Genomic DNA, 27,067 nt, shown 5'->3' with positions numbered 1-27,067 from the left:
CATCTAGCAAGTACAAGGCCCAGAGTTCAAACCCAGCATTACCAAATATGTGTATTTTTTTCCTTAAGGCACTAGAATAGATATTTGTATCTCTTGTATTGTCCTATTATACATGGTCTATTCAATAGTATTTCTAATTTTTTTTGCAAGTTCTGGGACTTGAATTCAGGGCCTGGGCACTGTCCTTGGACACTTTTTGCTCGAGGCTAGCACTCTGTCACTTAAGTCACATCACCACTTATTGTTGCTTTTTCTGTATATGTGGGAGCGAGGAATGAACCCAGAGCTTTGTGCATGCTAGGTGAGCACTTTACCACTAAGTCACACTCCTGGCCCCAGTATTGCTACCTTTTAACCTGAAGTTTCAAATAGAAAATTTTGTCAATTAAGGTAAGATAAGACCCATTTGACCATGTCAAATGGAAACTTGAGGGAGGATTATAGGCTTCTAGATTATTATATTTTAAAGCATATCAGTAGATTATGCCTGAAAATTCATAAATAATAAGAAAGTGACTATGAGGATGTGGAGATAGCTGGAAGCTATTTTCCAAGCAGCCTGTGTCACACAGCCCCGCCCTCCAGAAACTTACAGGAGAGCTGACAAAGTATGATGGAAATACTGAGACATGGTGATTGCCAGGCAATATAGGTATAATACATGACAGTAGAAACGCTGTTCTCCTTTTAGAGTGAACTAGACACATCTGAGACTGGCACTGATTTCCAGTGTGATTTGAAATACATTCCATACAGGTTTTCCTCCTCTCCTGCCACACCAGAAAAATTTACACAATCATATAAAATAGAGGCTTAAAATGTTTATAAACATTTCTATAAACTCATAAGGAAACATGATATGTCAGTGGTTACACATTGCATCAACTGAAACATAGTAGTTTTAAGGGAGAGCCCAAGTAGTGTAATTCTGTAGAAAGGCAAAGTTAAAGCCCAGGAGAGTAAGCATCAGGAAAGGGAGCTTGCATGTGGAGTAGGGCGGGGGACTGGGAGAGGAGGCAAGGCGGGACAGAGCAGTGAACTGGAGGAGAATGCAGTACATGTACTACAGACTTAAGCAAAGTCAAGGGAGGGGGTGAGGATGTTGAGAGGAGTGCAAGATGCTTCGTATCCATGAACTGCTTTGCTAAAGGGCAACTTCTTTGTATAAACAACTCAAAGATCTTGTTTAAAGATTCCTGCTGCATGATTGCTCTCTAGTCCCCCCCCCTTTAAATTGTGGTTATTTATATAATGTTTGTGTTCATTTCCCGCGGCATTAAAGGAGGAGACACTTGTTATTTACTTATTTATGAGCTATTTTCATTATTCAGACACTCAAGTTAGGAAGATGCTCTAAGAGCAAACGATTAACATACTGCTCTCTGAAAATGACTCGGTGATTAAATAGTCAGCAGGGAGAGTTACTGCTATTTACAATACTATAATCAATCTACATAACTGTGCGCGTGGCCTCCCTTGCACAAGACCGACTGCACCGGCACCGAACCCACGCCGTGCTTTAGCGAGGGCCCGAGTCCGGGCTGCAGACGCGGGCTCTGGTGCAGTTCCACCCCCCACCACAGGGGGCAGCGCAGCTCCGCCTCGCTCGCGGCGTGTTCCTGGGCTTCAGTCTCTGTCGGAATCAACCAAGTCAGTGTGACGGGGGGCGCACGGCTGTAGGGCGTGCCCGAGCCTGCGTTCAGGAGAAGCGATCCCCTCCAGAGGACCAGGCACGTTAAGACACACCGTCCGAGCGAGCGGCTGGGAGCACCTCCTAGCTCTCGTCTCTCGAGGGCGTGGCATGCTCGCCCCCCCCCCCCCGTCTGGGCGCCGAAAGGTTCCGTCCAGCGTGCGGGCTCCTCCCGGCAGCCGCCGCGGCCGGGACGCCCGCGCCGCCCGGGACTCGGGACCGCTGAGCCCCGCGTGCTCCTTGTTGTGTGTCCTCGTCCATGGGCCTCGGCGGCGACGGCAGGGCCCGGACGCGGGGAGCGGCGGGCCGCGCGGGGCCGCGGCGTTCCGGGGGCCTCCGCGGCGGCGTCGCCGTGTTCGCCGCCGTGGCCGCCGCGTTCACGCTCACGCTGCCCCCCTCGGTGCCGGGCGGAGACTCGGGTAAAGTACTCGCGGGCGGCCTGCCGCCTTCGCCGCCGCCCCGGGGCGCCCGGCCGCCCCGGCTCCGCCCCGCGCGGCCTCCCCCGCTCGCGCAGCCCCGGCTGCCCTGCCGGGGCTCCCGGGGGTCGGGCTGGCGAGGGCGTCGCCCGGGCTCCCGCACTCGAGCCGCCGCTCCCCGCGTGGCCTCCGCGGGCTCGCTGCACCCGGGAGGCACGCGGGTGGGGCTCGGAGCCGCGCCCCGCAGGCCACCCCTGGGCGTCCCGGCGTGGTCGGCCGCCGGGGCGGGGGGCGGGTCGGGGAGGACGTCGGGAGAGGAGCCCAGCTGGCGGGGCCGGGCGGAGCCCAGCCGGGCCGGAGCCCAGCCGGGCCGGAGCCCAGCCGGGCCGCAGCCCAGCCGGGCCGGAGCCCAGCCGGGCCGGAGCCCAGCCGGGCCGCAGCTCAGCCGGGCCGGAGCCCAGCCGGGCCGCAGCTCAGCCGGGCCGGAGCCCAGCCGGGCCGCAGCGCCGTTGATCGCGGGTGTGGTCGGTTCCCTGCGTGACACCCAGGGCGAGCGGGGCCCCGTCATAGCCGCTAACTTCGTGAGAACGGTGGGGTCCTTCGGCTTGGAATCCGTGCCCTCAACAAAGTTTTGCCGCCCGAAAAGCTCACTTGTAGGCAGTGACTTTGAAGCACGGTGCTTGTAGACAAGAAATGGGGGCCAGGCTGGCACCGAGCCGGGGCCACAGCTCCCGCCACCTCAATTTGGGGGTCATCTGTGGGGCCCTAACACGAGAGAGCCGACTTCTGTCGAGAGAACAGGAGAGCTTGGATGTGACCGCGCTGTCGCTCTGTCACTTAACGCTGGAAGCGATCCACCGCCGCCCCCCACGTGGGGTCAGCAAGTCCAGCTCCCAGGGAAGAAGGGGAGTGAGGAGTGCACGGTTCCACGAGGCCACCTGCCACACTGAGAGCCTTTGCTTCCCCCACCTTCACGTCATTGCCTTTCCTCCTCCTCTCAGGTCCTATAACACCAGGAAGGGTAATTAGTGTAGCAGGAAATGGAGTTACCAGGCTTCCAAGATGAGTGCTAAATGATGGGAGTTGCTGTATGAGTTCATGCATTTGGCATGCATTACTCTGGTACCCATTAAAAATACTTATAGCAACTTTAGCCTGAAAGCTGAGGGAGTTGTGAATAATAATTAACATTTATTGTGCACTTACTGTTTGTCGGGCACTATTCCAAGTGCTTTTTATGGGTTGTGTTATCTCTCCCAGCTAATTTATGAGGTCTTCCTTGTAGATTAGAGAGAGGCAAGACTTAGTTTATGTACACAGTCAAAGCTAGTAAGGAAAGGCTGTCCAGGGAAGGAACTCAGATAGGATTATTTTAGAACGTGTCTTTTTTGTTCAGTAGTAGTTGAGTTTGAACCCAAGGTCTTGTGCTTGTTAAGCAGGTTTCTCTATCAGGGAGTCACATACCCAGTCCTTGCTACCTAAGAATTTTCCAGGCAGGATCTCCCATGTCTACCAGGGCTGGCCTCAGATTACACACCTCCTGTTATGGCAGTCCTCTTGCTCAGCTAAGATACTAGGAGCACCTTATCACATATACTTAGCTTATTGCTTACATTGAAATCTTGGTAATTTTTTGTCTGGAATGGCATCAAACCATGATCCCCAATCTTTTCCTCCACAATAGTTGAGACTACAAGTGTGAGCTCACCACATGTGACTTAGAGCAACTTCCTTCTTTCCTTTTTTTCTTTTTTGGCCAGTCCTGGACCTTGAACTCTGGGTCTGGGTGCTATCCCTAAGCTCTTTTTGCTAGCTCTCTACTATTAGAGCTACTTTCCTACTCTGGCTGACTTCTAAGTTCGACCCTCAGATCTCAGACTCCTGAGTAGCTAGGATTACAGGTATGAGCCCTGTTATAGCATACGTTTTTTTTTTTTTTTTTTTTTTTTTTTTTTTGCCAGTGCTGGGCCTGAGCTCAGGGCCCGAGCACTGTCCTTGGACTTTCTCAAGGCTAGAGCTCTACCATTTGAGCCTCAGCACCACTTCTGGCTTTTTCCATATATGTGGTACCAAGGAATCGAACCCGGGTCTTCGTGCATGCTAGGCAAGCACTTTAACCACAAGGCCAAACTCCCGGCCTAGCATACGTTCTTAATATCTAGTTCTCGTCAGTTGTTTTTTTCTGAAATTTGTTGTTTAATCCACCATCACATATACAGTGATATTTAAAGTCTTATGTTTAATGTGATGATCAAAAATAGTTATGTATAATGTTTTATGTTCATTTTAGAACATCGTTTATATGTTCAGTGTACTATCCTTGAATGTTTCTGAATTGCACTTTCTATCAATAAACAGAACACATTTCAAAACCAAAATAAAGCATGTAGTCTTCTTCCTGAGATGTCTTAACATATGCACCATATGTGTGGCATTGCTAAATTACTATTGCCTTACTTGACATATAGTTCTTTCTTGGGCATCAGTGCTAGAGTCCTTTGTGGGGAGGGTGGGACTGTAGCCTTCACAAAGTTCACCAGTATGGAGGTTGACAGTTTAAAGGTAGTGTCTTTAACAGACTAGATCTAATGTCGGTGTAATATGACTCAATCATATAGAGGGGAGCTGGTTGGGCAAACACTGAGCTTGATGCCAATCTGTATCAAACCTAATACACTACAGAACTGCTCGGGAAACAGTCTCAGCGCGCCAGGATCTTACATTTAGAAACTTTTGGGGTATCAGAAAGGAATCTTCCATTGAACTAAAAATAAGCAGTTCTGTAGCTATGGGACTTAAGTTTGAAGGGACCTCATTGTAGAAAGTTGGGGAAAAGCAAGAACTCTTAAAAGTGTTCAGGATACAAAGAGAACCTTGATTTCTAAGGTGCTGTGAGTATCTTTAGAAGGCTGAAAAGATAATCCATAAGCAATATGTATGTGCCTGGGTGTCCTCCCAGGGGTTCTGGAAAGAAGAATGAGTTGCAGGGTAGCAAGACTACGGATGTGATGTGTCTTCTGGTCAGCTCTGTGCCAGGGGAAGGGCGGGCAGTGATGTCTTGGCTGGGCCCTGACATATAAGAAAATGTTTCTTAAACTTGGTAGAAAGGACTGAGCACAATTAGCCAGACTAGCAGCAATAGAGCGAAATAGACGTGGGCAGGTTCTAGGAAGGAGAAAGAAGTGACTGATTCTGGTGGAAGGCTGGAAAAGGTGTGTGAGGGCAGCTGTCATCAAGAAGGTGGTAACTGAACTAGGCTTTAAAGGATGTAGGGGAAAATATGGCAGGCTGAGGAAGTGAATGATGAGAGATGGGAAAGGGCCTATTCAGAAACACTGGATGTTCAGATCTCATGGGGTGAGTGCCCTCAATCATATGGATATAAGCCTTCCAGAGACGCTTTGAAGCTACAGACAGCTTAACTGATTTGTTGAAAAATCTGAACTTACTTCAGTCATAGAGTAACTGTTAAGAAATTTCAGATTAAGGATAGGTTCCAGCTTGTTTTGTTAGTGGTGTGGGCGAGGGAGTGGCAGACCTCAGTAACCAACCAGAGGAGATTGGTCAAACCTTGTTCTGACCAGGCTGAGGGAGGTAAAGTCCTAGTGAGAGCTGAGACAGTAGAAATGAAAACCAGAAAGCCGGTACCTACTGAAAGTTAGAAAATGTTCCTGCTAGGTAGTTGTAACTTTCACAAACTGCTATTGACTGATGTCTTTCATTCTTCTGTTCCATAATGTATGGAGATGACTCGAATAGTCTCTGCTCAGATAACACATGATGGTAATAAGCAGGCATTGAATTATTGCATTGTAATTTTTAAATAGCCACCAGTAATGAGGAACTGTACATATACACTAGAATGATCTAATGGTTTTAAAGGGTATGTAGGAGAGATGACAAAGCAACCTGGAAGAAATAGTTGTGAAATGTTGAAATGTAACCTAATTAATGTAGGTAAGGTATCCAGATGCTAGTTATTAGGGCAGGATGACACATTTTATGCTGGGTCCAGACCTCAGACCTCCAGGACCTTATGTATTATACAAGTGCATCTTTATATAGACTGTGCTAAATTCTTGAGAGAATATTACACGAGTACTTTATTAAAGCATTTTCATATTTCTAAATGACTACAACCTTCAGAAGAGAAAATTCAGCTTTTTTTTTTCCTTCAAAAAAAAATGAGTAGTCAAGGTATATTTCCACTGACCAATTATTGAGACCTATCAAGGATAGGTTTGTTCACAAAGACCTAAGGGAGGAAGTATTCTTAGACTATTTCATGCTGTTAAATCTCTATAGATTTACAGTTTTATCCAGTCAAATTAATGCAAAACCCCAACGCAAGCATTTGGATTCTTAAAATTTTGGAGGAGTGTCATTCTCTAATAGTAATTATTGGTTTTACATTATTTTTTCACAGGGGAACTGATCACAGCCGCACATGAGCTTGGAGTAAGTATTAGTTTTATTGTTTAATCAATGCTCTCATTAGCAGTTTTAGGAATTAAGAAAGTTTAATTAAGCACGGAGTAAAGCAGATTAATTTTATTTCCAAACCCTAGTTTTTAGTAACTTATAAGTACAGCACATGACAATTTACTTTAAGTTTTAAATCCAATTAAACTAAATTATAAAGCAAAGCCTTTACTATATGTACAGTGGCTGGGCTTATTATCACCCCAAATTTTGTATAAGCTGGAGAGAATAAATCGGGTTAACAGTTTTAATAAGTTTATTATTTAATAAACTTTACTATGGTGTATGATCCTTTTAGTCAAGACCTTCCAACTGTCAGTGCAGTGAGTAATCCGATATCGGTGTGGTCTTTCAACTTTCTAACCAAGGCAATATTTCAGAAGTTGATTAAATGACCCTAATGTACTGTGAACCCAGAGAACAAACTGCTTAAGAAATGACAATGAAATAGGTTACCCTTTCTCTAGGTGACGTACCATGAAGTAGACACTGCCAAATACACTGAAGAAAATATTTACTTGTCTTGGCACAGGAGGATTACAATGGGAAATCACTATCCAAACATTTAGTCAGTGCTGCTTTATCTTGCTTCTTGTTTTAGAAAGCGGCCTTTTTTCTGTTGAAGCTGGTGGGATGCTTCTTTTCCAAAGGAAACCTAACTTGCCCATTTTTCCATAGGTTGCCCACCCCCCTGGCTACCCTTTGTTCACCCTGGTGGCTAAACTGGCGATCCTGCTGTTTCCTTTTGGTTCTGTTGCCTATCGAGTCAACCTTCTCTGTGGCTTATTTGGAGCAGTAGCTGCATCGTTACTTTTTTTCACAGTTTTCAGGTAAAGTAGTTGGTGAATTAAAATTAATTTTGAGTAATTAGAGATACCATTCCTTATGGCCAAGTGAATTCATTTAAAAGAAAAGAAGGAGGAGGAGGAGGAGGAGGAGAAGAAGAAGAAGAGGAAGAGGAAGAAGAAGAAGAGGAAGAAGAAGAAGAAGAAGAAGAGGAAGAAGAAGAAGAGGAAGAAGAAAGACCTTGTGTGTTTCCTGAGTGGCTTCTCTAACCTTTGTGATGTCACTCCCTTAATTTGCAGTAATTTCATATGCATTCAGACCCTCAGATGGGTCCCCAGTTGGTTCTGCTTCGTACAATGGAGTGAAGGTGTCACTAGTTCATTATCACAGTTCTCTGGTTAGGCAGAACTAATGAGGTTTGTCATTTCATGGAGATGCAGATGGGCCAGTTTAATTCAACAATATAAAAGCTCATCTTTTAGTAAATGGTAAAAATCTTTTAATTACTCACAGAATTGCTGATGGACAGCTGCCTGTGAGGCTGGGCCCAATGTCTAATTATATTGTATTCTAAATATAATCACCTTGGATACTTTTAAGAATGAGATTGGGAGCCAAAAAAAGCCACACTTGGGATGCAGTTTGAGTGAAGTTTCACTTTGTATTATTCTAGTTGTAAGGAAGGGGACAAATTAGACTCCATTTATTTTACTGACAGAAACCTTTCTTAGTGTGGAAGCTTCCAGTTTTTCAGATGGTCATTGGTTTACTACATTAAGGAACTCTTGTCTATTGAAGTTTAGCTTCTTTAAAAAAATGTAGTCTAACCTAATGTAATGTTTAAGAGGATCATAATACAAATTATATGTGATGATAGGACAAAAAACTAAAAACACTTTGCAAAAAATTTTGCATTTTTATAAAAACAAAATAATTTTAATATAATTTTAGTAACATTTGAGTACACATAATTTCACATGTTATTTTGGGAGACTAATATTTTATAATATATAATAGTCACAATATTGTCCTTGAATTAAATTCTTTCTAAATTCTGTTTGTGTTATTAAAAAACAGGCAAAAGTTAACATAAGTGTAACTCTAAAATTTGCTTTTAGATCTATTTGTAGATTGCAGTTCCTGGTCATTTTCTAAATGTATGTTATTATTTAATTTGCTTACATTTAATCTTGCACATTTTCAGTGACTATTGAATCTTTTTTTATTGTAATTAATAGAAGGGTTACATATTCTCCAGATAGAAGGTATATTATTTCACAAAGATTACTACCCTTTCTAATGTTTTTGTCTCCATTTCCCTCCCCCTTTCCCCCTCCCCTCATCTTGTGACAGTTGAATCTTTAAGTATGAAATATTTAAAGTAACATCACAGCATGGGTTGATTAGTTTTGAATATATTCCTTTTCTAAATGGCTACAATGATTTTGATCAGAATTATTTTTCCTGAGTCTTTTGTAATTATGAATCTGCTAGTATTGTTTCATTGAAAGAAAACTGATCTTCATATTTTTAAACATCTGAGCTGAAATTTAGGATTTAATCTATTTTTCATTAAATATATGAATTGCATATTTTCACAAGACATTTTAAGGCAGACATTTATTTATTTCATTATAAAGGTGATGTACAGTGAGATTACAGATACATAAGTAAGGTAATGAGTACCTTTCTTTTAGGCAGATATTTAATAAAGCTAATACATTTATACTTCATCTTCACTTTAAAAGATCTTTTTCTATAGCATACACATACACACACACACACACACACACACGTGTATATATATTTAAATGTTAGGCAGATACTAATGCTCTTAGTTAAATGAAATGACTCATTTTCCAAAACTTTTTTAAGTTTGGCAAAATATTGTTGTGCCATTCTACATGAGAACCACTGTAAAAATATGTTAAAACCTTTTCAGAATCCAGATAACTTTGGACAATATTTTTTGTTTTGTCCACATTGAAAAGTAGCTTTGGTTAGTTACTGTGTTTGATTTAGTGAGTTTTAAATAAGCCTGTGACCCTTTTCTTTTGATACACAACATTGATGATACATTTTATAGTAACACTCTAATACTATTATACTGGCTATTTGGTTAGTAATGCAGTATTTTGGGAAAGTTGCTTTCTTTCCAAAACAGGATCTAACAATATTATCACTCACATACATTTTAATATGAAAATGTTTCATCATTTTGAATACAAATAACTGACAAGGTACACGTCCTTTGGGAACAACCCAGTTCAAGTGGCAAATCTGTTTTGTCAAACAATAGACACCCTTCAGAAAGGAGAAGCCATCTCTATGGTAATGGACTAACAGTAGCCTATTGATTGAGTGGAAGAAGACATTATACAATGTCAGCTGGCTTGTTACAATTTCATTTGTTGTATGACCTAAACTTAACCTCTAAACCCTTTCTTCTGTGAATATAAACCCAACAGCAGGACACAGTTTGTGTACAGCCATTACAGTGATGGCTTTTTTCCAGTCTTAGCATCCAGTAAATATATTCCTTTCCAGGTTGACGCCTTTTTCTGAATTTGTTTAGGAGACATTTCTCTACTTTATTCATTTACAGACCAAATCATTATTCTATTTTGTTGTTGGATGTCAAGGAGTTTGGATTCAAGAAGCAGTTTGATTCTTTCTTTTTCCCATCACTTAAGAGAACATTACTGTACATGTGGGATTAGTGCTGACTGGTGTGCAGCAAATTCATTCTTTTAACAGGTTTAGGGTTTTTTTCCCCAGGTAATTGTTCACATAGCATTCACTATATTTAGCTCTTGGGGTGGACATAAAGACTTTCTGTACCTTTTAAACAAAGATTGTATTTCAGAAGCAAATTTCTGTTTAAATGTGTTGATGTAAAAGCTCCATTTTTTTTTTTAGTAAACATGACTTAGATTGAAAGAATTTATTCATTTCTTCCAATTACTATGTAATTTTTGCTTTTTCTTGCATCTTTCTCTTGCTTTTAAAAGCCGTAAGATGTCATTAACACTGCATTTTTGTCAGTCTTTGCTAATGGTTGGCAAGAACTCATTTGTATTTGCTTTGCCCTAATTTAGACAACATACGAGTAAAACAGCACATTGAAAGCTAGATGTGCCATTGTAGTTTATTGAATTAAGAATAGTAAGATTGTGGCAGTTTCTGTATTTATTTATGTCTTGTCCCTTTCAGGGGCATTTTTATGGTGCATTAGGTTAGAGGAGTTTATACATTTCATTTATGTGAAATAATCCTTCATTTAATTCATCTACAGATCTATGTATTTAAAGCAATATGATAAAGTTATTGCTTTATGGGAACTGAGATTTTTTTCTCTTTGAAGGGCAATTTTAAATTTGACAGTATGATAGGTCCTATTTGCAATTCACAAATCCATTAATATAAACAATTTTTTAAACTTATGAGTAATGAAAATCACAAACATGAACATTATTTAACTTTGCTTAATATTTGAATGTCAACATTATTTTTAGGATGTGTCAAACAAGGACATATGCAATAAATAGGAGGCGTGTTATAGCCCATGTCAGCAAGCAAGTTCATTTTATAGGTGCTGGTATCCCCAAGTAGCCAGAAATGTGCTGATGACATTGTATAAGAATACTGTGCCTTAAGGGAGGTCCAGCTTGCTTATGACCTCCAATGAAGACATAAGTTGTATCATTTATGTTGGCAGTTAGAGGACAGAAAATAAATCCTCAACAGGCTTGAGAATTAGCAAACTATTATTTACTATTATTTCAAACTATTAGTAGCATGGAACTGTGGAAAAATTTACTAACAATGTTTGTTAAGCCATTGTGTGAGTTGAAAATAAAACTTTTAGTTTTTATGATCAAAATTCAGTGTTTATTTTAAAGAAAGTAAGACAAAATAGTCATTAAATAAGCTTTTTTTTTTTTCAGGTATTTTCCCTGAAAGACAGTTTCCAGAGCTTAAATAAAAACACCATTAGCATTGTATAGTAGGAAATCAAACTTGTTCATATCAAGGAGTTTCCTAGAATGCATGAATCTTAATAATAGCTAAAGATGTATTAAAAACTATGCCTGCTTACTATCAAAAACTTATGATCAGTTTTGGTAATTCTTAAATACCTTCTGGCAAGTTTGCGCCCATGTTGTATGCATAGAACTTTTGTCATTTTTGTGTTAGGTATTTCTTAATGTATAGCTGCTGGGAATTAATTTGATTATAGTTTTGGAAAGTAAATGCTTGATTCCTGAACACTGTATCTGCTATTTCTACTGCTTCTGTTAAGATTCCATTCAGCAAAGAATAGAAAATTAAAATGCCATACCTTAGAGAATGCAGAATCTCCTGCATAAGAGACATTTGGATTTTCCAGCTCAAGGAATATTTTTAGATTATTGCCATAGAGAATAATGTGAAGTGCTTCCTAATTTTGAAGTAACGTTGCATAAGTAACAGTCTCCAAGATTTTTTTTTTTTTTTTTGTGATTGGAGAAGAATAGGAAGTACTGGTGCATTAATTTCCATTCAAGAGAATATCTGTCTTGATCCCTGGTTAATTGATCATATATTTCTCTCATACTTGTATTAAAATTACATTGACTTAGCCTGGTTAAGCATATTAAGAGCCTGGTTCATTTGCATTTTCTTATAAGTAGGGGGACATATTAGGCTCAAATAGCGGTGCTTCATTTTGAAGGGAGAAAAGCGGGGCAGAAACTCTTTTAAGACTGTAGAGTTTTTTTTTCTGACAGCTAGTCAGAGTTAGAATTAGTTCAAGGAAATGTTAATAATGCACTGCCTGGCCTAATCCCTTTGATATCACCAGGTATCCTCCTGTTCATGGGTTAATTGCTTTAAAAGCGGAGGCAATATTCTGAGCGGTGGGCCGCTTCACCTTTTCACAGCTGTTACCATTGAGTGACAACTAAATCCCATGTGTAAGATGAGGAAGAGCTCAATCTCCAATTGGGAGAAAATTTATGTAAACCGCAATCCCTTCAGAATGTGCGGAAGTCATAGACTTTCTTGATTTACTCTGCTTTTCCCAGAAAGCTCTATTGTTCACTTTCCTAAGTCCCATCAACCCTTTGTAGCAGAATATCACAGCGGCAGCAGATAGCTTGAAATATATAAATGCTATCATAGCTCTGATTAATAGCAGTGCTTATGAGTCAAGTCTGATAACAGTGCAGCTCTCCACTCAATTTCAGATACTGCTAATGGAATCTGTCTTCTCCAATTGTAATATGAGAAGGCCTAATTTGCCATGGAGCTTGGAGCTGTCACCAGTAGGGGATTGTGGGGTCAGATGGGAGCTGCCAGGTTTTTGCCCTGCAGCTTGTATCTCTCACTTTGAATAGAGCAGCCCCCTGCCTGCCAGTTAGCTGATAGGCCGCCCTGGGGTTTATGCCACCATCTACAATAGGAAAGGGCTACATAGACTGACTTTATAATTGTGAAGTGAGCTCATATTTCCACAGCTACTGTGCTGCATAATTTCTAATAAGTGGTTTTAACAAATGTCAGATTATGAAAAGTTTCCTCAATTACAAAAACTTATAAAACATTTGAATTGCTAAATCTGTTTCCTGCCGAGATTTTGCCACTGGAACTAGTCATCAGTTATTATGGCAATACTAATAAATGTATGTATTTCTTAAAAGTACAAACAAAATGATAAGTCGTAACTCATAACAGATGACCCGAATTTCAAAGCCATAAAAGTAGAAAGGAATCTATGCTTCCTAACTTGGTGTAGTAAGACTAACATTAAACCACTTCTTTTATTTGTGTTGCCAATGGAAAGTTATTGAATACCTTCATCCTATTGATTTTAGCTATTTTAAGCATGCTTTACTTTTTCTTCATATGCTTTTAGTATCTCAAATTGTAAAAAGTTTGCCTTTTCTGAGTTATCAGTTAAAAAGGACTTAGTGTGATGAGATAGAAGCCTTGGTCCAGTGCTTTTAAGAGCAATTCAGTTTTGCTACTGAATGTAAAATATAGCCTGCAGATTGAGTAACAAGGTAATCGTAAGATCTTATGTGTTTTTATTTTATTTTATTTTGCCAGTCCTGGGCCTTGAACTCAGAGCTTGAGTACTGTCTTTGGGCTTTGTCAAGGCTAGAGCTACCACTTAAGCCACAGCACCATTTCTGGTATTTTTCTATGTATGTGCTACTGAGGAATCGAACCTGGGTCTTCACGCATGGTAGGCAAGCACTCTACCACTAGGCCAAACTCCCGGCCCCTTATGTGTTTTTATGACAGGATTGGCTGTCATCTATAACCTGGCATTCATTTAAACTTCTCATTTAAACTTCTCAAGAAGGTGTGGCCTCCCATTGCACGTGGTATTTGGCACTCAATGGAAACTCACGTAATAGTGATTCCTCTCAAGACTGGTGCAATGCTTTCTTTTAGATAAATCCAGTGTGAGGTGATGGGATGTAATGAAATGAATTGTTTTAAATCTTGCCCAGCTGTACTATTGTAGTTATGCATTAATTACATTGAATCTTAATCATGGGAATTGTGTGATTACATTTTATTTATAGAAGCTATTCATAATCATCTTGCATTTCAGTTTTTCTTTTTCTTTTTTTAAATCAAGAATAATACTTGATCCTGTTAGAGTATTGGTATTTAATGTCTGTGTAGCTGAAAGTTCAGAGTAGAAATAGTTTTCCTTTTGATTGATTCTCAAGAAATAAAATTAACCTTAGTGGGATTTTATCTGGGGCGTCAGTAAATTTATAAAAGTGGGAGATTTTATTAAAGATGGAAATGTTTTAATTTTTGAGGCCCAGTGACTATCATGATATATACTTAATATAACAGGTTTGTTGAGTTGAACATGGGAATATTTAGATCCCACTGCTCCCTAGCTGCCCACGAATGCACTATTCCTACAGAGCACTGGATCTTGGAGGGAGGTGGGGGGCAGGGGAGGGTTCACAGCACACATCTGATGCAAGAAAGAGGTTTTTCCTCATTTATGGCCCAATTTTTACTCCTTGCAAACTGGAGAGTTAGAGCTGTGGCACTGATTATGTGACTAGGCCAGGAAGGAACAGTTGCATTATTCTCATGAAACAAGAGCCAGAGATTAAGGTCAAGAATGAGAGATTTGGGGCTGATTGCACCCCCCGTTACCACACTTCTCCCTGTGATCCACTGCTGACTTTTTCGGTACTTGTATGAATTGGCACTAATAGGAACATATCAATTGTTCATGTGCTGCATTGTTATGACCTGTCTACCCCAGTTCTGTTACTTCGTGCATGCTAGGCAAGCACTCTACCACTAGGCCAAACTCCTGGCCTCTTACTTTTGAGTAGGAGTTCGTTATGAGGGGTACTATACCAGCTGTGTTAAGTTCTCTGAATGCAAGGAACACTGAAGACAAACACATTCATGAATTTGATGAGGCACATCAAATGTGTGTTTGGACAGAATTTCAGGTTTCTGGTATTTGCCTTTTGATTGAAGGTTAAACAAACATGTGACTCCACATGAAAATCAAATACTGTGTTGTAGAAAGAAAAATATACCTTATTATCATTGATAGCAAGCCCGTGTCAGGGGTGTAAATTGTAACCTCCTGATTTATCCATTGTGTCAACAAGTGAATAGTATTCTAAAAGGGTGAACACACGAGATGGTAGTCGTATTCGCAGGAATCTTCTCTATAAAGTCTTCTGATTTTATAGACCAAAAAGAAGGCCGAGCAGTTTTTGTTTTTTAATTGTTTATGTTTGTGGTACTAGCTACTGAACTCAGGGTCTTGAATATGCTGGCAAACGATCTACCACCATCTTGACAATTGTGTTGTAGCCAAGGCGTTCTGTTGCCTACACTTGTTAGGACCCTCTAATAACATCCTAACTTCTTTAGTACTGAATTTCTGTCATTTGCTTTAGCTAGGTGAGATTTAAATACTTGACTACTTTTCCCATTTATTATATGGTAAATCCTTCTTTGTGCATAAACACTGGATTCCCTTGGACCATAAATTAAGTGAAAAGCAGTTGGGAAATTTATTATGACTATTCTGTGTGTTTTATATGTAAAATATTAGGTGTTTATATAAAACAAAAATGACTTGGATTTGATGTTTGATTCATCTGTGTCATTGCTTTGCTCTATTATTAGTATGAGACCTTACAATTAAATATACCCCTCTAACAGTCTGTGTGACTATGCTTTATAATTCAATTGATTGTTATTAAAATTGTCATAGCAATGATGTTTATATGGCCTTATAAGTCAGGTTATACCCTAAGAATCTGTATTTCCTTTGAAGCAAAATTTCCTCTGATCTTGTTCTATGAGAATCAGATTAAAAATGGAAAATACTGTTTCTCATACTGTGGCAAATTCATCATAAAGTTGCCATAAGTTCAGTTGAACTATTTGTAATATGAGAACCTCTCAATAAAGTTCTCTACTTCATTGCCAGTTTATTGTTAATTCTGTTGATGTAATTTAACTAGTTTCGGTAGAAAAGTGTGTATTTTGGATTTGGGTTCTTTTGTTTTTTGTCTGTCTTGGGGTTTTTTGCTCAAGGCTAGTGATCTACCACTTGAGCAACAGCTCTACTTCTAGGTTTTTGGTAGTTAATTGAAGATTAGCATCTCAGGAACTCAGAGGCTGGCTTTGAACCATGATCCTCAGATCTCAACCTCTTGAGTAGCTAGGGTTATAGGCATGAGCCACCAGTGCCTGGAAGAAAATGTGTGTTTTTCATGAATTTTTTTTTTTTTTTTTGCCAGTCCTGGGTTTTGAGCTCAGGGCCTGAGCACTGTCCTTGGGCTTTCTCAAGGCTAGAGCTCTACTACTTGAGCCTCAGCACCACTTCCAGCTTTTTTCTATGTATGTGGTACCGAGGAATTGAACCTGGGTCTTCATGCATGCTAGGCAAGCACTTTACCACTAGGCCAAACTCCCGGCCCTTCATGAAATATTTTTAAGATTCTGTTTAGCAGATTATCAATTTCTTAGTTGCTCTCTTAAAAAAATTGTTACTTAATTGGGCTTCAGGGATTGATGCCTGTAATCTTAGCTACTAAGGAGGCTGAAATCTGAGGATCATGGTTTGAAATTAGCCACAGCAGGAAAAGTCCATGGACTTTTATCTCCAACTAACAGCTGAAAAGGTAGAAATGCAGTTGTGGGTCAAGTGATAGAACCCTAGCCTTAAGCGGAAAAGCTCAAGGAAAGTGCTCAGCCCCTAAAGCCCTAAATTGAATCCCAGGACCAGCATGCACATACACCCCCCCCCCACACACACACACAGAGATTGCAACTAGCTTGTCTAGTCACTCAAAGCACACTGCTTCAGAATAATAATTGCTGACCTCATGACAGAGACCCCAGTAACCAAAATGGACAATAAATTCTTTGGAGACTTGATGAATTCTATAAACTCATAGGAAAACACTTTTTGTTTAAACTCCTGAGCAGAAGATAAAGGGCTTCTCAGTCACTTTGTTTGTTAAGAAAGTTTAAGATTAGATTTCCCTTCAGAATTTCATCTTTATGATACTGATGGCATCATCTGTAGAAGCCATCTATACAGTTACACCTTATTTATAAGGAGGTCTACTGGTATTTGGCTCAGTAAGAAAACCGATAGGAATTTTGAAGTATATTGCTTGAATTTTTGCAAAACTTGGGGAAATGTATATGCTTCTGTATATATCAGTATGAGAAATGCAAAATGAGTAATTTTGTTCATATTATACCCATACTCTTCCCCACAGACTAAAGACTTAAAATGCAGAATGATAGAAAGAAGACATAGGAATATGTACATTAAAAAAGTTTGATGAACAAATCTAAAGTAAATCCAAGACAGCATTTTATGGGGACAAAACAGTAATGGGCATGGTTCTTAAAAGAAACAGTTTAGGGCTTGGAGAATGGCCTAGTGGTGGAACGCTTGCCTAGCATACATGAAGCCCTGGGTTTGATTCCTTGGTACCACATACACAGAAAGACCAGAACTAGTGCTGTGTCTCAAGTGGTAGAATGCTAACCTTTAGAAAGCTCAAGGACAGTACCCAGGTCCTGAGTTCAAGCCTCAGGGCTGCCAAAAACAAAAACAAAAGGCAGTTCATCCCAATACTGAAATATCTTTCACTTTTACCAGTTAAAGAAATATTTCTTTCTAATATTTCATTGTAGGCCTCTAGCAACCAGTTTTGAAGCCTAAAGATTCTCTGTCTCCTGACTACAGTAGTGAGGTTATTGGAGTTATTACTACAAGAAAAGTTCTTGGCACTTTGTAAATAGCCTGGTGGGATTCCACTAGTCAAACACATTTGTGCATTAAGGTATTAGGGGAAGTCCAAAGTTGGAGATGTATTAAGGTATACATCAGTTGGTTATCAACTAAAGGAACACACAGTGCTGACACAGATAGTTTTTCCTGGCTTGTATTTGCCAGTTGACCTCAAAATAGCTCAAGCCAGCCAGACTATGTAGGGTGAAAAGAGCAATTACCTAAAAATAAAGACAATGAGGGGTGAGAAGTTTGGTCTAGTGGTAGAGTGCTTGCCTAGCATGCATGAAGACCCGGGTTTGATTCCTCAGTACCATGTATATAGAAAAAGCCAGAAGTGGTGCTGTGGCTCATGTGGTAGAGCGCTAACCTTGAGGAAAGACCAAGGGCAGTGCTTAGGCCCTAAGTTCAAGCTCCAGGACTGGAAAAAAATAAAGACAATGAAAAATTGGGAAATACATACATTGTGTACCAACCACCTCTTGAATTTCAGGACAAGTACTTAATTTTAATGAAAGTCTTGCAGTTCTTTTTTTTCTATCACAAGCTGCTTAACCAGTTTTGCTTAGTCACACTTTTGGTTATTTAACCACACACAGTTTTGCTCTTCTACTGTGACAATTTGATATTAACTTCCCCAAACCATTTTTGTCTTACTCCCTGGTATGACTTTAGCTGTCATTCTCCTTATTTCATTGATGTTCCATGCTTTCTTTACATTCTTTTTTTTTTAAATCTCCCCTCTCAGTTCTCTACCGACTTTGCTTCCTTCCTATGCAATTTAAGCTCTCTGTTTTGTCTGCCCCTCCTCTCAAAGGCTGGCTGTATCCGGTCTCCCTAGGCATGATGGGTGGTTCTGTAGACCTCTTCACAGCAATGTACCCTAATCCTGTCCACAAAATCTTTGCAATCCCTAACCTCAACTGAACATTTATCATTATCCACACCCTACCAAAACAGATGTGTCCAAGCACTTCTGTTTTTCTTCATCCACTAATTTATATAGTAAATGCTGATTGTGAATCTTCATACAAAGCAAAGATTTAAAGGTAGTATGTTAAAATTCAGTTTGACTTGCAAAGTGATAATGAAATTGAAGAAATGTATACAAGTAGAACCTATGTACACCATTTCATGAAAAATAGTAAATGGTGGGATATCCAAAATGTTTCATTTTCTATGTATAGTGCACACCAAAAAACCTTTCTGCTCTTTAGGAATCGTCAGTGTCTTCCATTTTCCCAGAGTACTAACAAGATCACACAGTTACTTTCAGAATTTCCTCACAGTTTCCCTGAAAATGTAATCAAATAATGCAGTTTTCAGTTAGGAGTTTTGGTTGCAAGCAATTGACTTAGCTGTATTTAACAGAAAAGAAACATTAAAAGGAAGCTGGGAAGCATTCTATATTTCAATTGTAAAAAGACAAACGATCCAGTTTAAAAATTGGGCAAAGGATCTGAGTAGACCTTTCTTCAAGGAGACCATACAAATATCTGCTAAGTCCAGAAAGAGAGCATCATTTGCCTTTAGGGAAATAAATCCAAACCTAAGAAGATGCTCCTGAACACCCAGAGAGTATTGACAAAGACTGTGTTACAATCTCCTACACGTCTGCAGCAAGTTCTCTGATGCCAAAAAGGTTGAGAATAGTTTTGATCTCCATTCTTATTTTTACTTTACAATAAGTTACTTACCTTCAGTTCTGTAACTTTACTCAACAGCCTCAGATTATTTCTGACAGGAAAGTCAAGTGAAAGAACACATAGATTATTTATTGCAAAGCCATCCTGACGTGGGGAATGATGGGGATTCAGATTTTGCCAATGTGGGATTAATCTTTAATGGAATGCTAATGTTCTAACTCTTAAGTAAGTCTAAGGTGACTGAAGAAATTTATCACTGAAGTCAATAATTTCACCTTACTCTAATTTTTAAAACCTTGTGAAATAGCAGAAAAAAGCAGTTAGCATAATTCCAGTAATTAATGTCAACAGTTCAAATACTTAGTGATGTCTTCCTGAGCATAATAACATGTTTTAAAACTCGCTGTACATGAGTGAGTCTCCACTTCTCTCCTTGAGGCTTCATTTACATCAAGACTTTCTTCTCACTTCTCTTTGACTATTTGAGAATGTTAAGCTTTGCCAAATTTGCCTTTCAAAAAAATTAGATTTCAAAACTTCCTTTTAAATAGAATTCAAACTTATCGTGTATGTTAATTGCCATGTGACCTTGGAAATATACTAAATGTCTTTGTTTCTCAATTTCTTTATTTGAAAAGAGGTATTTGTGGATTTTTTATTAAGTAAATTTTTTGTTTTGATAAGATGTTTCAGATTTTTCTAAGGATCCTAATTTACATTTTAAGTAAAGGAATGAATCTTGTATTGTATGCCAACTTTCCAAAACATTGACAGGTGAAACTAAAAAAAATTCTTTTAAAATGCTAGAAAGACTGGAAGATTCATTCATTCTTTCAGTTATTGTTTACTATGTGTGTTTCCTATATAAATAAAGTTCATTTGCGGTTCCCATTTCTAAAATAATGTCCAAGTTGATAGACAATTAAATACTACTTACACTTAGAAATGGGAAGTGAAATTTGAGAAAATAGGGAGATTTGAATGACTAGAAAAGAGCAGAAAGGGCTGAGAGCATGGCCTAGTGGTAGTGCTTACTTAACATGCACAAAGCCCTGCGTTTGATTCCTCAGTACCAAATACACAGAAAAAGCTGGGAGCGGTACTGTTGGTTCACGTGGTAGAGGGCTGTCCTTGAGAAAGCTTAAGGATAACGCCTATTCCCTAAGTTCAAGCCCCAAGACTGGCAGAGAAGAGAAGAGAAAAAAAAGAGCAAGAAGATCATTCTGTTCCAACACACAGCCAGAACAGGAGTATTGCACTAGGGGTGTCAAGTTAGCAGGGAATTTTGAGGCACTCGACTAATTGCTGGATATTATGTTAGTAATTTAATGAATGGGTAGCATCTAGTTTATTGGAAGCCTAATCCCAGTTCACTAATTTAAAATCTCTCTTAATTTCATACTTGAGAATCTGAGTTGAGAGCCAGATTTCTGATGGATCTGAAATGCATGGCTCTTGGCATTTTGGAATGAGAAATTTAAGAGCATTTGATAATTTTAATGTTGAAATTCACATCGCTGTTTAAAATGTGAGGGGTGTGTGTGTGTCCATGTGCCCATGCTGGTTTTTTTTAACTCAGGGCCCAGGTGTTGTCCCTGAGCTTTTTTGCTCAAGGCTAGCATGCTACCACTTGACCTGCAGCTCCACTTTTGACTTTTTTGTTGGTGAATTGGAGATAAGAGTCTCATGGACTGGCTTCCAACCATGATCCTCAGATTTCAGCCTTCTATGTAGGTAGATATGACTACAGGAATGAGCCACCAGCCCCTGGCCTAAAATGTGAATCTTCTTCCCTCCCTCCCTTCCTCCCTGCCTCCCTCCCTCCCTTCCTTCTTTCCTTCCTTCCTTCCTTCCTTGTACCTGACCTGGGGCTTGAAGTCAGGGCCTGGGCACTGTCTCTGAGCTTCTTTTGTTCAAGGCTAGTGTTCTACCACTTAGCCACAGTGCCACCTCCAGCCTTTCCTGAGTAGTTTATTGGAGATAAGAGTCTCATGGTCTTTCTTGATTGGGCTGGCTTTGAACCATGATCCTCAGATTTTAGCCTCCATAGTAGCGAGGGTAAATCATTTTTAACTTCAAATTTGTGACCATCACATCCTTTACTTTATGCTGGGAAGTAAAGGTAAGCAATACCTGAATTCAAATATTCTGTGAGACATGAGAATGAATGTTCTGAAAAAGGTATTTTACTAATTTGTGTGTGTGTGTGTGTCTGTATGTCTGTATGCACACATGTAGACACATATACCAGTACTATGGCCTGATCTCATTGATCTCAAATACTCTTAGTTGTGGCTAGATTGCTTGTTCACAGCCAATGCTGTACCACTTGAGCCATGCTCCTAGTCCAGCTTTTTGCTGGTTAATTGGAGGTGGAGTCTCTGGACTTCCTGAAGCAGGCTAGCTTCAAACTTTAGTCATCTTGATCTTAACCTCCTGATCTTAGCTAAGATTATAGGTGTGAGCTACATACATGTTATTAATAGTTATATTTAAACATACTTTGATCTTCACCAGACCATCTCTCCTACTTCTTGACTCTAGCAAGAAAATAAGCCATGATTATTATCTCTAGCTACTAGCTCTTCAGATTTTCTGAACTGGCTTAAATTCTAAAGTTTATGTCTGAGAACTAAATTTTGTTGGTTTTTTCACTTGTTTGTTGATAGTCTACCATGGGGGTCTTTATAATTAAAATCTGTAAAAAAAAATTATTACATAAAGTAATATACTAACCAGCTAATGTGCTGGGAAAGTGCAGGGTAGCTGTCATAATTTCTGCTGGTTCGGTGTGTGAGAAGGAAAATAAAGTCGGTCTTTTTTGTTGCAAAAGAAGATTTCATGTTATCTGTATTTGCAGGCTTTCTGGCTCATATGCTGGAGGAATCCTTGCTGCGGGGGTGTTTTCATTTTCTCGGCTAACATGGCAGTGGTCCATTGCAGCAGAGGTTTTCAGCTTAAACAATCTGTTTGTGGGGCTGCTTATGGCTCTTACTGTACATTTTGAGGAGGCAGCCACTACAAAGGAGAGATCAAAGGTAACCTATTTTGATCAAAGTGAAATCACTTTTTGTTTTAATTTTTTGACAGATACTGTGTTTCTTCTGAACTTGCTATAGACACTGTTTATTCTGATTACTGTCAAGATAATCTAGGAGGGCTAACAGAATGTCCCCAGTCCTTTTATTGTGAATGGAACCCGGAGAGCCCTTGTGAAATGTGAGACTTCTCCATCAGTTCAGAAGTGATTTGGAGAATGAGAGCAATATGGAATCTTCTGGAAGTCTCAGGGAAAGGCAGGCTGGTGGGTTCGTTCGCCATCACTTTTGTGTGTGTGTTACCATAAAGTACCAAGCTCTAGTTAGACCGCCTTAAATTGCATATTATGGTACCTTGACTAACTATAAAATAGTCTGAATTAGTTTAAAAGGAGAGCATCAAATGTCAAGGCAGAGCCATTCAGAAGAATTTGCAATGAATTAAGGCAAACAATCTTATTTAAATCATTTGAAGAGGAAAGGACTATCTTCTGAGACCTAGAGTCTTCAAACTGGAAAATGCCATATCATTTTAGCATAGGCAGTCTTGTGTTAACAAAGACTCTTGGTTTGTTTGTAGTTCCCTTAAATCTGTTAGAGTTTTTCTTTTATTTTAAAAAAACCTTTTTGCTGGATTATGTTAAAAAAAATCAATCCATTTGTTAGAGTGCAAGCTGACATTCAGGTTGTAATGTAAGGGCATTGCAAACGAGTTCTGTAATGGGGTTGAAAAACGGACTCAACTTCAAACACAAAGAAGAGTAGGAATTTATAGCCAAGGAACAGGCTAGACACTAGTAGATGACAAGTTACTGAGAGAAAATGTCAGGCAAACGGGATATTCAAGCTAAACAGAATTAACAGTTACTTCCGAGGGCCGACCACAAGGATCACACATCACCAGAGGAAGAAGATTTAAAATGTGATCAGATATCTTAGCCAAATGGACATATTAGGGTTATTGACAAGATTGGGCATTGCAGAGATGAACAGAGAGCTCCAAAACCTGGACTGCTTGAGAAGAGTGCTCAGAAGAGCCTGTTAGACTTGGTCAATGAGAGAAATTTTATCAAATATGAACAACAAAAGTAAAAACCCAATGGAGGAAAAAATCAATTTCTAAATAAAAGATGTTTTATTTACTTAATAGGATAAACAGAATTATTCAACTCTAGTTACAGATTTTACTTGAATAAGATTACATAAGATTGCCAATGTCAGAAGTTACATGGTGGTTAAAAGACTTTCTAAGTGTCAGTTTGAAAGTAGTCATTTAAGTTCATGCTGCACGTCTTTGATGGAAAACATGAACAAAAAACAGTGGTGGGGCCAGGAGCATGGCCTCGTGGTAGAATGCATGCCTAGCATGTACTAAGTCTTGGGTTCAATTCTTCGGTACTGCTTACCTGAAAAATGCCAGAAATAGTGCTATGGCTCAAGTGGTAGAGCACTAGCCTTGAAAAAGCCCTAGGACAGTGCCCAAGCACTGAGCTCAAGCCCCAGGACTGGCAAAAGAAAAAAATGTGATCTGTGCCAGATGCCAGTTGCTCACACCTATAATCTTAGCTACTTAGGGGGCTGAGATATGAGGATCATAGGTTCAGAGCCATGCCCCATAAGAAAGTCTATGAGACTCTTTATCTCTAATCAGCCACCAAGCTAGAAGTAAAGGTATGGCTCAAGTGGTAACTTGAGTGAAAAAAAGTTAAGGGAAAGCCGGGCATGGCAGCTCACACCTGTAATCCTGGCTATTCAGGAGGCTGAAGACCGTAGTTCAAAGCCAGACCAGACACTAAAAAATCTGTGAGACTCTTATCTCGATTTAATCACCAGAAAACTGGAAGTGGCAATGTGGCTTAAAGGGTAGGGCTAGTAGCCTTGAGCTGAAGAGCTCAAGGACAATGCCTAGGCCCAGAGTTCAAGTCCCACAAATGACCAAAAAAGAACAAGTTAAGGGATGGCTCTAGGGTCCTTTATTTCAAGTCCTAGTAGCACCATATAGATACACACACTAATGATAAATGATAAATACTAGTGATTGTTGAAGTGTGATTACTAATGTCCTTGAGGTTTATTATAACACAGTCTGTCATATAAGTGCTTGGCTGTTATGTTTTACTATTGTGGGAATTTTACCTTTATACCCACTTAGAATTTTAGATGAAATTTTAACGTAGTTTTTTCTATGATTTATTTTCAGATCGCAAATATTGGTGCTTTCTGTTGTGGCCTTAGTTTATGTAACCAGCACACAATAGTACTGTATGTTTTGTGCATAATACCTTGGATTCTCTTTCAACTTCTAAAGGAGAAGGTAAGCATTTGATTTTTATAAAAAATTGAAGTTTGTACTATTTCATTTAGTTTCAACTTAGCATTTGTGTCTTCAGAAAACTCAGGGCTTTAATTTTTCATGAGTTTTATGTAAAGCATAAATAGCCTACGGTTCTAACAATATTGACTACTAAAAGAGGATTTACAAAATTATGCAATATTGATTGTAGTAGCATCTGGTCTGTTTCATAATTGTCTTTGTGATTCTGGACAGCATCTCAATATAATAGGCAAAGAGATGCTGTGCAACAGTATCATATGTCCTTAATAGTTTTGTTACATGTTCTGAGATTCAAAGTGGTACACCAGTCATACTTCATTCATTTACTCTGGTGTCTGCTTGGTGCCCTATGCTTTATCCACACGCTACAGATTTCACTCTCAACAGACAATATTGTTGCCAGTGTGAACTCACGAAAATCTGAGAAATAACTACCGTGTTACTTAGAATCTGTTTCCCTAGAATTAAGAAATACTACTTTATGTATTGTCTTTCTATAAAGAAAAAATATTGTTAATTAACATAATAATTAAAAAGCAAAATAGGCAAATTTACTTTGTAAGGCATTTGAGAGATTTTGATAAACAGAAGGGCAGAGAATTGACTTAGACCTGAACTCCTGCAGGATAAGTGCCTTTTACTCTGACAGCTTCCTTCTAGAGGGTAGAGAGTCCACTTACAAGGCTAGTATTGAGGTCATTTTACTTTATTTTATTATTTATTTGTGAATAAACTTAGCTATATTTATTTGTTATTTTACTGTTTGCTAATTGTACCTAGCTATTTCTATTGTAGTCAGAATTACAAGAGAAAACACCTAAAACATAATATAAAAATAAGGAAATCATTATACCAAAGCTTTGTATAATTGGTTTTTTTTTTTGTTTTTTTTTTAATGTGGTGACAACAAAGCTAAAAAGGGTCATGTGGAGATTAACACATTCTTATTCCATCATTTAAAAATAAATAGAAGAGAAACACAAAGAGCGACTATATTTTGGAAATGAATTCTGTGATGTCAATCATGTAAATCCTTATGTAGGGGACATTAAATAGCCTACCAGGCCATGTTTTTAGTAGAGATTTTTATAGTGTATGCTGAAAGTTCTTCATAGGATCTTTTATATAATAAGCCCTTGATAAGAAATGGAGACATATATATCTATAGCTGGGTTACGGTAGAGCAGGTCTGTAATTGGAGCATTTGGAAAGCTTGTTGAGTTTGAGGCCAGTGAAAGAAGAGTAGGGAGGTAAAGGAAGGAGGATGAAAGAGAAGAGGGGATACTCAGCAAGGATTTTTCTGTTGAATCAGTGGACAACACAGCTTCATCTGAGTAGACATCCTAGGGACTTAGTCTTGAGGAAGGATGCAAAAAGGTAGTGTTCTGTGTTAGTTAGTGAAGGAAGCACTACACACTTTTCAGGTGTGACTCACAGCTGACAATTTAAGGCTGTTTGCCAGATTTCTCTGTGGGCTTCTGATAGACGGTAGAATTTTGGGAACCATGACTCTTCAATGTTCCTCTTCCATTCCTATTATTTAAATAGCAGAGGCTGAAGACTAAGGTCTACCAATGAAGAGCCAGGAAGAATCCTGGGTCAGTTTCAACCTGACTGCTCTGCTCACTTAACTATTAGGGAAGCTTTAAAAAGAATGTGTGAGTGAGTGAGTGAGTGTGTGTGTGTGTGTTTACATTCCTGGGGCTTGAACTCGGGGCCTGGGCATTATCTTTGGACTTTCTCAGGGCTAGCACTCAACCACTTGAGCCACAGCCCCACTTCCGACTTTTTCTGTGTATGTGGTACCGAGGATCAAACCCAGGGCTTCATGCATGTAAGGCAAACACTCAGCCACACCTAGACCTCTCATGCCATAGTTTTTGTGTATCTCATGACTGGTCTCAAATGAAAACACTTTATTTTTAGTTAAGAGTGCTTATATGAAAATGCTAATGTAAATCAGTTGCTGCCTCTACTTCTAGAGAATGCAAGCCTTGGTTCTTATAATCATTTTCACAGATAAATTTGGTTTTTTTAACAGAAAAATTGGTGATTTTCAGTTATGTGTATAAGAGACCCTTTCCCCAGTTATTCAAGCAACCAGTGTTTGGTTCTTCGTAGTATACTAGAGTTAACATTCTTTTTGGACTCAGTCATTATAAACCCTTGTCAGTATTGTCCTTTATTTTGCAAATGTACAGTTGAGGGTAACTTGAGAATAGGGAAGGGATTGGACAAGATGAGAGAAAAAGATAGAAGTGGTAACAGCCATAATGCTTTGTTCACTTGACTTGTAAAACTACTTAATAAAATAAAATAATAAAGAAAGAAATGTCCAGGTGAGAAATATATTATCCCAAATAATGCATAT

At 39.3% G+C, this 27,067-nt stretch overlaps 1 protein-coding gene across 1 annotated transcript in view; it reads left to right on the top strand.

Annotated features, from left to right (window-relative positions):
- Positions 1-1,882: 1,882 nt before the first annotated feature.
- Positions 1,883-27,067, top strand: part of Tmem260 (transmembrane protein 260) — a 58,464-nt gene continuing 33,279 nt past the window's right edge. The window contains exons 1-5 of the mRNA XM_090344969.1: positions 1,883-2,109; positions 6,533-6,564; positions 7,267-7,418; positions 22,184-22,361; positions 24,562-24,675. Of these exons, the coding sequence (XP_090201095.1) occupies positions 1,950-2,109; positions 6,533-6,564; positions 7,267-7,418; positions 22,184-22,361; positions 24,562-24,675 (636 nt within the window). The 5' untranslated portion in view covers positions 1,883-1,949. The remainder of the gene's footprint in view (positions 2,110-6,532; positions 6,565-7,266; positions 7,419-22,183; positions 22,362-24,561; positions 24,676-27,067) is intronic.

Source organism: Megascapheus bottae, chromosome 14, assembly GCF_031878675.1.
Source record: "Megascapheus bottae isolate mThoBot1 chromosome 14, mThoBot2.hap1, whole genome shotgun sequence".
NCBI classification, from domain to species: Eukaryota; Metazoa; Chordata; class Mammalia; order Rodentia; family Geomyidae; genus Megascapheus; species Megascapheus bottae.
Note: the sequence above shows the minus strand (reverse complement) of the source record. Positions and strands in the feature narration are given on the sequence as shown.